At 42.1% G+C, this 13,535-nt stretch overlaps 1 protein-coding gene across 2 annotated transcripts in view; it reads right to left on the reverse strand.

Moving 5' to 3' along the window:
- DGKB (diacylglycerol kinase beta) overlaps positions 1-13,535 on the reverse strand; it is a 1,755,973-nt gene that overhangs the window by 842,808 nt on the left and 899,630 nt on the right. For both annotated transcript variants that reach the window (XM_078663763.1, XM_078663762.1), the window contains one exon: positions 11,872-11,936. In XM_078663763.1, coding sequence (XP_078519889.1) covers positions 11,872-11,936 — 65 coding nt within the window. The remainder of the gene's footprint in view (positions 1-11,871; positions 11,937-13,535) is intronic.

Here is a 13,535-nt window from a genome sequence, read left to right on the forward strand (position 1 = left end):
GAGAGACTGAAGAGCTAAGAGTAGCAAATCCTCACCCATTCACAAATAAAGTTAGCCCCACTTTGATTCTTTAAATAAAAAAGCCCAAATGCAACTTCAATACAGTTTCTATACCTTTGGGAAATGTCCGGCAAAGATTAGAATTGCATGTTAATGTTTCAGAGATTTGCAACACTGCCTGTGATTTGCCCCCAAATTAATCACAATGAGCACAGAGATAGTTCTTTCACGAAAAATCATGCGTTCTGCCATAAAAAATTCAAAGTCAATGCATCAGTTTTAAAAAATTTAGAACCTAGGAATATCAACCAATTCTTCAATTGATGGGTTAGATAATACATTTATTGCTGTGTATGGAGATAAATGTAAGTACGCTGTGTTGTCCTTTGTTTGAAAGAAATGTTGAAACAGCACGGAAGAGAGAGACATTTCTCTGGTGAATTGTTATAGGTGGCACAAAGGTAGGGTGACCAGATTTTCAAAATTAAAAACCGGGATGGGCACAAACATAGAAAAAGGACTAACTGTTTTTAGGTTTCAGGGATATATTATATATATATATATATATATATATATATATATATAAATATATATATATATATATATATACATACATGTATACATACATGTATATATAAATACATTTTTTTAAGAACACAAACATATATATTTGTGCTCTTTTAAAGAAATTTCTTTTCACATTACCTCCCGTTCTGAGAAGAGCACCAGGGTCCTGCTACTGCTGGGCCTGGCCTTGCCCTGTGGCCTCTGCAGAACTGATTCACACCTCATTAAATACTGCTGTGCTGCTCAAGTGAGGCGAAGTAGCACAGCAGGAGAGGTAAAGAACTGAACTTCTGCCGCAGTTTCCTGGAGGGCGGGTCGCAATGTGAGCCTGCATAACACTAGTTAACTTGCAGGTTCACCGGAGCCTTGCTGAAAAACCGGGACATTTCCTTTAATAACCCAGGCACTACCCAAAAACCCGGACATTTCTCCAAGTTGGAGAAAAGTGTCGGGACATAGGGACACTTCTCCAAAACCCCGGACCGTCCGGGGAAAACCGGGACGTCTGGTCACCCTACAAAGGATATCATTCTATAAATAATAAGCTGCAAAATGAAATAACATCAGAGTTATTCTGCACAAGAATGATTGTATAAACAGATAGAATCATGCTGTATTATTTGATTGATAGTCGTTCCTATCAGTTGGTTTCAGGTATACATTTGCACCTTGAGGCATTTACAGCCATTCATCTGACAGTCACAGAGGGTGTTGCCCGAATTTAAGCAGCATAATGTTCTGTCCCAGTAAGACTAAATTGTGTGATCCGACCAGGGCACTTAAGTTGCAGTCTATCGATCGTTTTGGCTAATGTTGCACTAATTTGTTTTAAAATTTGCAAACGTATCTGACATTTTACTTCAGTCTGTCTGGCAGTCATTTCCACTGTTTCACCACCTAGAGGAGTGAATCTATAAGTAACAAACCTGAAAAGTGTAAATTGTTGTAGGAGTTCATTTGAAGTCTTAACTGTCTTTAAAACACATCATTATGTTGTTGAGGTGAATTGAATACAAATACTGATTTCCCAGACAAACAGCTTTGAGCTCTGGAGAAGTTCCCCATGTGTATAAATGCGGAATTTCACTGCCTTACCTGAGTGCTGAAACAGATACCCAGTATTGGAAGGATTTCCAGCTCCTACCGACCAGCAATATCCTCATCTATCCCTGGCTATGTGGGGTATGTGATGGTTCTCGAATCACTTATTTTATGGGTACCCTGCTTTGGGATGAGCCGGGCAATTCCATCTCAGCCTAGCCGCATGGCAAACTTAAAAATGATCTCCTTCAGTCCTTTTTCATACCACATCCAAGAGAGTGGCATCGTCCTATGTATTCTCACTCTACTTTGGCAGACGCGACTGGAAAAGGTACTATTTTATATAACAAGTAGCAACTGGTTGACTCTAGTATCGCCTGGAAGGAAATCACTGAATAGTTCTGACTATTTTTTTAACTAGATAAAGAGGAAATACTGTACGTAATGCACCTGAGACCGCACATTTTGACAATAACTTATCTGCAGTTCTATGCAGTTCTATCATGAGAGCTCATTGTTGTGTATGAATTCTTGAGTCTAATTCATTATTAATAATGATGGCGTTGTTTAATAACAGAATCAACAACTTTGCACTCTCTTTCTACATTTTTCCACACATGCGTATGGCTCTAAATTGCTAACATCTTCAAAACACCTATGACATCAACCTCAGTCTTTGTGCTGATCAAAAATACATGGGATTGTTATCTGAGCCACATAATGATTTTCATGAATAATACTAGCCTTGAAAGCCCAATTTCTCATCAATCTTTCTCAAGGTAAGGTGTTAGCTAATGGAGTATTCTATAAACAAAAAGCAGCAAAAACAGCTTAGGTTAAAGTTTTGTAATGGTCTAACACAAAAGGGTTGAATACAATGTCGGCTGGACTTGTGTCTGTCCGACACTGTCTTGGAAACAGGACCGAAAACCTCTGGTAGGGGATCCCGACAGCCTTATTAGGATGTGACCGAACACTGTTAACTTGCATTCCGACATTTCCTATGAGAGCATGTGTTACAGCTGCAAATGGGCCATAGCACTTACTTCCATAGGGAAATGAGAGGTGATGTTAATCTATGCACCCTGTGCCTGCCACTGTGTGTATGGATTAACAGGGGGGCACCGTTGGTGCCCCCTCGGCCACCAACCAGAGGCTACAAAGGAAAGGGGGCCCTGCTAGGGATCCCCATACTCGCTGTCTAACAGGCTTTCCGGGTCGGAAAGCCCAGCATAGAAAGCCTGCTAGACTCCGAGTATCCTAATCCCAAGGGAGGAAAGGCCGCCCCTTGGGATTATGGGCTGCCCTCCGACTGGCTGATGGGCTCATTAAACCCATCGGAAGCCAGCTGGAATGACCGGTCAGTTTCAATTCCGACCAGCTAATTTATAATCATCCAGTCGGAATTGAAATCGACGATGGCGGTTGGAAAGCCTCCTACCAAAGTTCGGAGGCATTCCGAACGCCATCAAAATAAGTCCCTATATTTGCACAGTGAAATTGTATCCTGAAAAAGTGATAGTTACCATTAGGAACATCATATAACATGCATTGTATTGCTTGTTGTTCTGTAAGTCAAGTCAAGTCATAAGCTTTTATTCGATTTGAAAATACAAATCACACAAGCATAGACATAAAATAATTCATTACATACACAAATAATCTAAGTAAACTAAGAAATGATCTAAAAACAAGAACCTCAAACAAACTCAGAAATAATAAGTACAGACAGGAATAGTAATAATTAACACGCCAAAAACTATTCCTGGCAACTGTACATTATAATATTTAACACGAGGTAAAACAAAGTACAATACAAAAGGAGAGGTAGTTGGACCATACATTTTCAGGCAATGGGCATAATTTAAAATTGAATACGATATACTGTTAAAAAAGGAAAGAAAATGTGTACAGACAGGAGTGTGTATAATTATGGCAACACTATACATTTCCTGGCAGCTGTACACTTCAGTATAAAAGTGGCAACGAAAAAACAAAATATCCACATTCTCTAGGGAAGATAATAACACTAGAGCACTCTTATAAGATCGAATATTGTATTTGATAAAAATGGGTTTAAGATACCTTATTCTTAAAGAGTGATAAAATTTACAAAAGAGTAAAAAATGACAGCAGCTTTGGCGTGAAAAGTTGTCACAAGGGCAGAGAGTCTCAGACCTTAGTTTTTGTACTGGAAAGGCGACAAGATGATGTGCAATGCCCAACCTAACACGAGTTAGTACAAACTGATGGGATGGTCGAGAAACATTCAAAAGGTAGGCTTGAAACCCCGGAGTTAAATTTAGTTCTTTATAAAACTTCACGGTGGCTAACTTGCCGTACACCTTATCTCGCCCTTTCTTTTTAAAGTTTAGAAACGTTTGTTTGATTTCTCTTTTGGGAATTGCAACCGCCAGTTCGGGGTCCAGAAGAACATCAATTTCGAAAAGGGTTTTATACCAAAATTGAATGTATTTCAGCCACGCAATGCGAAGTGAATAGTCCAAGCCTATACAATCAAGAATAATTTCTTGAGTGAAACGAGTTTCTGACTTGGCCCAAATAGAGCGCCACAATAAAAGTGGCCGAACGGCTGCTAAGTCAGAAATAAACTCGATTCCCACCTCATCATGAATTAGTTGGACAGAGGCGGAGGGGGGAAGGCATAGCAATTTTTTTTTAAACTTATTTTCGTCCTTTTGGAACGATAGGCCCTCGGTGTGGCCCCACACACCCGCCCCGTACAATGCGGAGGAAACGCAACGTATGTTGTATATATTAATCATATCTAAAATACTTCTGGATCCGAGCTTGGATGCAAAGCGAAAAATGCTGCTAGTGATTCGCAGCATTTTCATCCGGATATTATCAAACTCGGGTATCCATGACCTATCATTAGCGTAGGTAATTCCCAGATAACAAAATGTTTTTACCTGTATCATCTTGTCACTATCTAAGAAAAAACTGGACTTCAGTTTATTAGTAGACTGCCCACACTGCATTACATACGTCTTGGATTTATTCACGCGAAGCCTTCTATTTTGGATAAACAGCATAAATCTATCAATTAATCGCTGTAAACCAATTGGGGTACGGGATAAAAGGACAGCGTCATCCGCATATAATAATATTGGAACGGGTTTTCCTCCAATCAGGGGGGCATCTGCTGGGGTATTAACCAAGGTACAATCAATATGATTAATAAAAAGAGAAAATAAAAGGGGGGCCAACACGCATCCCTGGCGAATGCCTCGTGAAACTTTAAGAAATGGCGTACATTCACCTAGGGTGCCATAACGAATTTTACAAGTAAGTCTTTCGTAGAGCCTAGCCAAAAAGTATACTATTTCCTTTGGTGCCCCTAACTCAAGTAAAACCTTCCAAAGAATGGCATGATCAACTAGATCGAACGCGCTGCTCAAATCAGCGAAACATAAAAAGAGGTTGCCGTCCTTTGCTACAGTATATTTCTTTATAATAAGGTCCAAATTTACACATTGCTCCAGAGTGCCCATACCTTTCCTGAAACCATATTGCACTTTTGTTAAGATATCCATATCTGTAGTCCAGGTTTCTAATCTTTTGAGCATAATTCTGCTCATAACTTTTACTGAGGCGTCCAACAAAGAAATCGGACGGTAGTTTGAAGCCTCAGATTTGCTCCCTTTTTTAAATAGGGGGATAATAACTGATTGGCCCCAAGAGGAAGGGATATTACCTTCTGCTGCACAGTTAAAAGTCCTCACCAGTATAGGAACCCACAAATTTGGTTCGGCTTTTAGTAAATCAATAGGGACCCCGCCAGGCCCGGGGCCTTCCCTCCCTTGCTGTTAAGGAGCCCTTCATATCCCTCTTCCAGAGTTATTTCCAGGGGTAGGGGTGTCCAGGAGGAGGGCTCATTAGCTGGTGATGTTAGGGGTTTCCCTTCAGGGTTAAAAATGTTAGTAAAGTGGATAATCCACTCCTCACAGGCAACATAAGAAGTTATTTCCGGGATTCCTTCAGTATTCAAAAATGGACTGTTGATTGTTTCCCAGTAAAGCTTGCAGTTTTTAGTCTCAGCTGCTTCCCTCAGCTTGTCCCATGCTTCACTTTGTAAACCCTTTTTTCTGTTAGAGATTGCCAACTTATAATTAGCCCTTAGTTGTTTTATTCTGTTGTTGTCTCGGGGTTTAATACCTAGGGTTTTCTTCAATTCCCGTAAAGCTACTGTACAGGATTTGTCAAACCAACCTAATTTTTCAACTCTTTTAGCTGGAAGTTTTCTAGTAAAAATAGCACTAATAATAGTATTAAGCCTGATAAATTGTGTCAACAAAAAATCTGGATCAATATCGTTTTTTAGACAATAACTGATTTCGATTTTACCGTTATCCATAACCTCCCTTAGTATGGCCATGGAGTTGCTTCCTGTCCATTTAATCCTTAGACCATTTGGTCTAATCGGAACTATATTGGTGGAACAGGTTTCTCCAGTCACTGTATTTACACCCCGTCCCGGTAGGGTAACACAAAGGCTGTTATGATCACTAAGACTTTCCTCTCTAACACATAGGTTTAGGAAGTCCCCACTACTGGAATACAAAATATGATCAATAAAAGTCCCAGCATCCCTCCCTGTGAAAGTGGGGCAAATAACATTCAAATTGTTTTTATTACATTTTAACAAAGTTAAATCCAGTTTAGTTAACAGTTTATTTAGAATAGTGCCATAGTGACAATGTGGAAAATGTAGAAAGTCCTCACTTTCATCAACACACCCTCTGGGATTAACCATCTCTATACCATAGCCATAGTTACCATTAGGAACATCATATAACATGCATTGTATTGCTTGTTGTTCTGTAATATTTAGCTGACCGACCAGCAGTCTTTTTCAGAAAAGTTGTCCCACAATACAGTAAAGTTTGATAACATTTGTGTTGAGTTGAGGCTTACAAATATTGTGACATGGAAACAGTTCTATAATGCTATTGATGTGTTTTATATAGTCTGGCTTGACAGCGCAGCTGTCGCTAATTATGTGAGCATCACTAGAGAGGGGCTTTGTCTCCACCCATATGTTGGGAGTCAGAAGTATATGTTTTGATTGGGCAGAATGAGAAATGGTGTGCATATATGATTAGTGTCTGAGCGCCTCTGTTTGCCCATCAATATCGAGTTACTTTCAGTTATAAGCGAGAACGTTTGATTGTGCTTGTTGTGCTCTTGACATGAGCTCTGGTGGTAGCAAGCAGCCAAGGAAGAACCTACTAAGTAAATTCATCATGGGAAGAATTAAACATCATGAGTTAACAAAATGTGCAATAGGCAAGACACTTAGAGACACCCAGATCTAATAGAGGCTGTTCCGGAAGGTTACTGCCTGGCCAGACTCGATAGGCAGAGACGAGTGGGAGGGGGGATAGCGATCCTTTATAAGGATCACCTTCAATGCCACACTGTACCTCTGACTGATTTCCCTGATAGTTTTCAAGCTTTTCACTTCTCAATAAAGGAAGAACAACGCCCCTTCTTTAACGGCATTCTTATCTACCGTCCCCCCGGCTCGAGAACTCAATTCACGCACCACCTTCTCCAATCTCTTGAACCCTACTTTGGTCTAGATAATTTTTCCATCATGGGTGACTTTAATTACCACCTAGAACGACACGACCTCTCTGACACCTCCTGTCTTACTGAGGCTTTACAATCTTGCGGGCTTATGCAACGTGTCTTGGGAGCTACTCACCGTGCAGGACACACCCTAGATGGCATCTTCTCCAATGATCCCCGTCTGACTACCAAGGATCCGATCCATCTTTCCTGGTCTGACCATCTGGCGGTCCCTTTTCTTTTGAATCATCATAGGGTAAAGCCCCCTATACCAGCAAACCACACTATAGAGACGACGAGGAATTTTAGGAATATCAACAGCAACTCCTTCGTGCCCTGGGCTGCAAACCTTGCCATCTCTGGCCCGTGCAGCGTTCAGACTGCAGCCGCCCATTTTGACCAGGTCACGACTGAGGCCTTGAATCAACTGGCCCCAGAACAATCCCGACGCCGCGCTAGAAAGAGACCCTCTGCCCCCTGGTTTTCTAACTCCCTTAGGCTTCTTAGGCAAGAAGTGAGGAGAATGGAGAGACTATGGCATGCCAGTTGGGATTTTAAAAACAAGGATGCGCACCGACTTCTGGTTAAAAAATACAAGGCGGAAATCTTGCAGGCTAAACAACAATACTTCGTGACAGTGACCTCCTCGCTTTCTTCTCCGAAGGAACTTTTTAAAACTGTTGACTCCCTGGTTAGACTGCAAGTCCCTGACCCCGTCATCCCCTCACAGGACCTCTGTGAGAAGATCGCCTCCTTTTTTCACTCTAAGATCCAGGACATTTACTTAGCCCTGGAGGAACAAAGAGCTGCCCTCAGTGCACCTACACCTGGTGTGGAGATGAGTCTAACCATCACCGAAATCTCCACTCCTTGCACTCTGGACACCTTCCCCTCGCTGACCGTACAAGACCTTGAGCTTCTGTTAGCCAAGACTAAGTCCGGATCTCCTTTGGATTCCTGCCCGCTGAAGGTCATTAAACAATGTAGGGAGACCCTCCTGCCCCCTTTGGTGGAGATAATGAATCTTGCCATTAGAGATGGTGTCTTCCCTGCAGAGTGGAAGAAGGCGGTAGTGAAACCCCTGCTGAAAAAGGCCTCCCTGGATCCGGGGGTTCTAAAAAACTTCCGGCCTATCTCCCTGCTCCCCGCTCCTGCCAAGATGCTCGAGACTCATCTCAACAAACATCTCGCCGCCTTTGTCGAAAGCTCTGGATGCTTAGACTCCTCTCAGCATGGATTCAGGAAGGAATTTAGTACTGAGTCAGCCCTCACCATCGTACTTGACAAGATCCGTACATCAGTAGATGTGGGCCAGACATCTCTCCTGGTCCTGCTAGATCTAACGGCGGCTTTCGACACCCTCTCCCCCTCGGTACTTACATCCCGGCTGAGGGAGGTGGGGGTGAAGAACGCAGCTCTTGATCTCTTGACCTCCTTTCTTACAGGGAGGGAACAAAGAGTCAAACTTGGGGAGTTTCTATCTCCATCCCGTCCGGTGCTATGTGGGGTTCCTCAAGGGTCGGCTCTCAGCCCGACCCTTTTTAATATCTATGTTACCCCACTGGCCAAACTTATAAGATCTTTCGGGATGGAGGTAGTCTCGTATGCAGACGACACTCAAATCCTCGTTTCTCTACCCCATTCAGATGAACCAATCGCCTCCAAATTTAGATCTTGTATGGAGGCGGTCGGCAGGTGGATGGTTCTGAACTCTCTGAAACTGAATGGGGAGAAAACTGAGGTGATGGTGTTTGGGGGAAAAGAAAACATCTGGTCAGCCAACTGGTGGCCTGACTCCCTTGGTACTTGTCCCTCCCCCACCTCTTCTGCTAAAAATCTTGGGGTGATAATAGATCCTGCCCTTGACCTAGGCAACCAGGTGAGCAGAACTGTCTCCACTTGCTGGGGCTTGATTCATACTCTCCGTAGGGTTAGGAAATTTCTTTCCCTCCAGGCAAGAAAACAAATAGCTGTCGCTCTCATCGGCTCGCGATTGGACTATTGCAATGCGCTGTATGCGGGACTCAATAAAGGACAGCTGCAGCGCTTGCAGGTGGTCCAAAATGCCGTAGCCAGATTTGTTCTGGATATCCCTAGGCGCTCCTCAGCCACGGCTGCCAGGAAAACTCTGCACTGGTTGCCGGTGGAACTGCGTATTCGGTTTAAGGTCCTGAGTATGACCTACAGAGCCATTGCTAAAAAGAGCGACACCGGAATTGGATCCATTATCTCCCACTATGTTCCCCCTAGAAACCTGCGTTCCTCCGGGAAGCTGCTTCTTGCAGCTCCCCGGGTATGGAAAGCCAGGTGGGGTGGTAGGGCCTTTTCCACTCTGGCTCCTAAGTGGTGGAATGAACTTCCTTTGGATCTGAGATCCCTTCCATCCCTACAGATTTTTCGCAGTGCCTTAAAGACCTTTCTCTTCAAGCAAGCTTATGTTTAAGATCTATGTCTCCCCTCTTGGTCCTTCCTGACCTTTTTGCTAGGCGCCTTGATACCTTCGGGTCATTGTTCTGCGCAATACAAATTATTTTTCAATTCAATTCAATTCAGAAGAATAAAAGAGTTAAAAGAGTTAGTGAGAGCTTGATTTCAGCAGGTATGAATAACAGCGTGCAAGAGATAGTTAAAGGTGGTGGGAGTGCCTAAAGATGGATAAAATAGCTTAAGTTGGACTTAGCCTTAGTGTTCAACACCCCCTAAATTCGCTGCCACCAGCTGGAGACTTCTGAGCAAAGACTTGATCACTGACTCTCCATTTTTCACAAATTAAGCACTGGAATTAGTGACAGCATTGTGAATGTGAAAAAGCTAAACTTCTCTAGAACCAGCCAGGCAAAATCCAGAGCACAAAGATAAGAAATGTAATTTGGGCAATGAAAGAAGATTAGTCTGCATAGGACTAGGTCTTCCAAAACTGCTCATGGAAGTGATTTGAACCGTTGTGATAGCAGAGAGGAAATGTGGCCTAGCAAATATGGCTGCAGAGTTTAGAACTGTGGTAACAGGATTTTGAGCCGAGACTGGGTTTCGAACTGTGATGCTGAACAAAACTCTTAATATTAAGGTGCCTAAAAAATCTGTGACCTAATTTGGTTTTCTTGTAAAGTGCTCTCTAGTGCAGTGTGGCCAAGTTCGTGCTATATAAAACAGTAAAATACAAAATGGCTAGAATGCCGTCTAAGGTCAATGCTCAAACTTTTGAAAAGAAAAAAGCATACAATTTTTTTAATAAAATTGAAAATATAATGACTAGCCACCACTAAGGTTTTCCTTGTGCGTTTATTTTTAATTAATGCTTGCCCATTCCGTCATGGCGTCTCCTTTTGTGGAGCAAACTGTGAAAAGAGAGGAAAGAATGTAATCACCCCGATTTTTCTGATCTTCTGAATTTTTGTGAACCTCCCTGCTCGTCCTTTCTGTGCAGGTATGCAGAAATTACCGTCTTCTGCAGGTGTAGCCAGTGGCTGGGAGGTCTGATAGGAGTTTCCGTACACATGCCTCTGGGGGTGCTCCAAATAAGTAAAATCAGAGGTGTGTCTAGACTATCCAAACTTTTTAAATATCAAAATAATAGATAAACCCACAGATGGAACTGAATTACCGAGACTATGTTTATAGTGCAACACCACTAGCTGAAATACCTTTGTGTGCTTCCAAGATATCTAGATTTGCTTCTCAAAAGCAATCATAAGTGGTCCTCAGTGTGATAGGTCTCCAGATAAAGCAGGCATAGGAGGGTAATAGTGATTTGTCCAAGATCACACACATTTCATACAGTTAGGACGATTGGATTAAAAGTCAATCCTTCAAAATCAAACTTCAACCGCTTAGAAACTATGGCTCTCACCCCTACTTTTGTGATACCAGAACATTAGAATTACAGAGTTCAAATTACTGATACCATACAGTATGGTGATTTCTAAATAGACAATATTTCCACAACATTCGAACAATGCATGCACTGTTTCAATTTGCAAGTGCCGGGCCCTCTCAAAACCGGATAGGTTAAGGGGTTGGCGAGCAGAGTGAGGAAAGAGCAAGGAATGCCATTTGCTTCGATGGAGTTCTAAAAGCAAACTCAAAATGTTGCCTGAGCTCAATAGTGGAAGAATGCAACTACACATATCACAATTATCGTAAAGTAGCTATGGTCAATTACACTGTCACACTGCAAAAACACGGACATGCTATTGTTTTGAAAGTCGTTTCCAAAGACTGCAATGAACAATTGTAAAATATTGTTAATACCACTATGCTCCGAATCACAGAAAATGTTATTATTATTATTTACTGACGATGATGCTGTAGTTAGTTCAGATCATCCACACTCATCCGCAATAACATCATCATGTTAAATTCTCCCTCAACTTAACAGGAAACACATTGGTTTAATTAGTTTACAAAAGTTTTCAAGTAGTGAAAAGGAGATTTTCGTCTGTATTATGAGTAATGAACATTTTCCTCAAACGATACATATGACATTTCCAGTGAGAAGCAAACTTTAAGAATGTAAAAGTGTTCCACTAAAATATTTCCAAGAGTAGTCTCACTTCAAAGAATTATCAATTTTAGAAGCAGCGATATTGAACCCTATTGTTATCATTTAATATGCTGCCATAGCTGCCCATCATCAGATTCTGCAAGGTGCTTTAGTTTGAGCCTTACCTACTGTTGAACTTCTCAGGGTGTTTTTCGCGCATGATGTGGAATCTGTGGGCAATTGACGCGTCCTGCAAGGCAGAAAATAGTGTTAATTGACAGTTATTGGAGAAATGTATTGTCAAAGTCCAAAAAACAAATCAACTTACTTACAAATTACTTTTATTTTCTAAGTAACATTTAAGAGGTAATATCAGGTATGTCAGTAGCTTTAGTAGACGTGGGGTAAAATCTGTGTGTGAAGCTTAATCGTATCTATTTTTCATTTTGTGAATTTGCTGTCTGTCAGCCTCAACTCAATTGAAATGAGACAGATTGGGAAAGTAGGCAATATCTACCTTTGATGTTCCCCATGCAATACATATTTATGGCTCAAAAATAAATCTTTCTTCCATTTTGTTAGTGCAGTTCCATGTATTAAACACACAGTGCACTAGTGAAATAACAACTTAAAATCATTGAGATTTGAAGGGCATACATTTTCTCCTTCTAGACCAGCAAGATCTAATTCAGCACCCGAGCCCTCTTGCTTCACCTCTCTTCCTAAAATGCAGCCCATCCTTTTTCTTCACCTTTCCCTCTCCCCATCCCCTAGACTACTGAGCCCTGCACCAGAACAATGGTCCCTCCATTGATCAACCCTGACTCCTGACCCCACCTGTACATACACTAACCCTAGCTCCAGATCTTCACTTCAATAAAAAGGCAGCTATCTGCCATGGACTTATGAGAAACTTGAGAAGAATTGTTCAATTTCTTCCACAGCTCATCAGAAAACTGGTAGTGCAGTGTGTAGCATTGAGCAAAATTGATAGCTGTAATGCTCTGTTGCTTGGAGCTCCAGAGTCCCTGCTTAAAAGACTATACAGGATAAAAGTGATGTCTGCTGAATTGGCATTGAACACTTCTAAATATTAATCCGCATCAGGTACCTCAAAAGAGCTCCATTGGCTATCCATTGCGCCTAAAGTAGCCAGGATATGCAGGGCATGGAACAAAGTTGAGGGTAGAGCACTGGAAGATCATTTTCTCTCCTCCAAGGAGCCCCTACCATTAGAGGTGGAGGCGGCGGCTCTCGCCCATACTAGTTGGATTGATAAAGCCTGCAACATCCTCGCCCCACCCAAACTGCATCTCCTGGCCAGAGCCCAGCCCTCAGCACCGTGGTTTTCTGAGGAATTAAGAAATCACAAGTTGGAATGTAAAAAACTGGAAAGGGTCTGGCGGAAGGAATACAGGGAAAGTGACAGAATGCTTCTTAAACAAAGCCTCCTAGCATATGAAAAAACGGTGGGGAGGGCAAAACAAGAGTACTATACTAATCGCATAAACTTTGCTAAGAACTCCGCGAAGGAACTGTTTACAACGGTGTCTGCTCTGGCTGACCCGGCTCCCGCGGCCATCCCCGCGAGTTCTGAATTATGCAAAGAGCTTGCCAAATTCTTTCTAGGTAAGGTGGAGATCATTTTCAAAGCCTTCTCGAGTCAGAAGAGGATGAATTGCCAGGCGGCTTCTCCAGAAAACGTAATGGAGCTACCCTTAGGACAAAATTTGGACTGTTTTTCGCCAGTAAATTGTGAAGAAATTAGGTGGCTACTGTTAGCGGCAAAATCAGGCGCTCCGTCAGATCCTTGCCCGGTGGCTGTGATAAAAATGGCCCAAGAACCGAT

This window comes from Lissotriton helveticus, chromosome 10 (genome assembly GCF_964261635.1).
Source record: "Lissotriton helveticus chromosome 10, aLisHel1.1, whole genome shotgun sequence".
Lineage (NCBI taxonomy): Eukaryota > Metazoa > Chordata > Amphibia > Caudata > Salamandridae > Lissotriton > Lissotriton helveticus.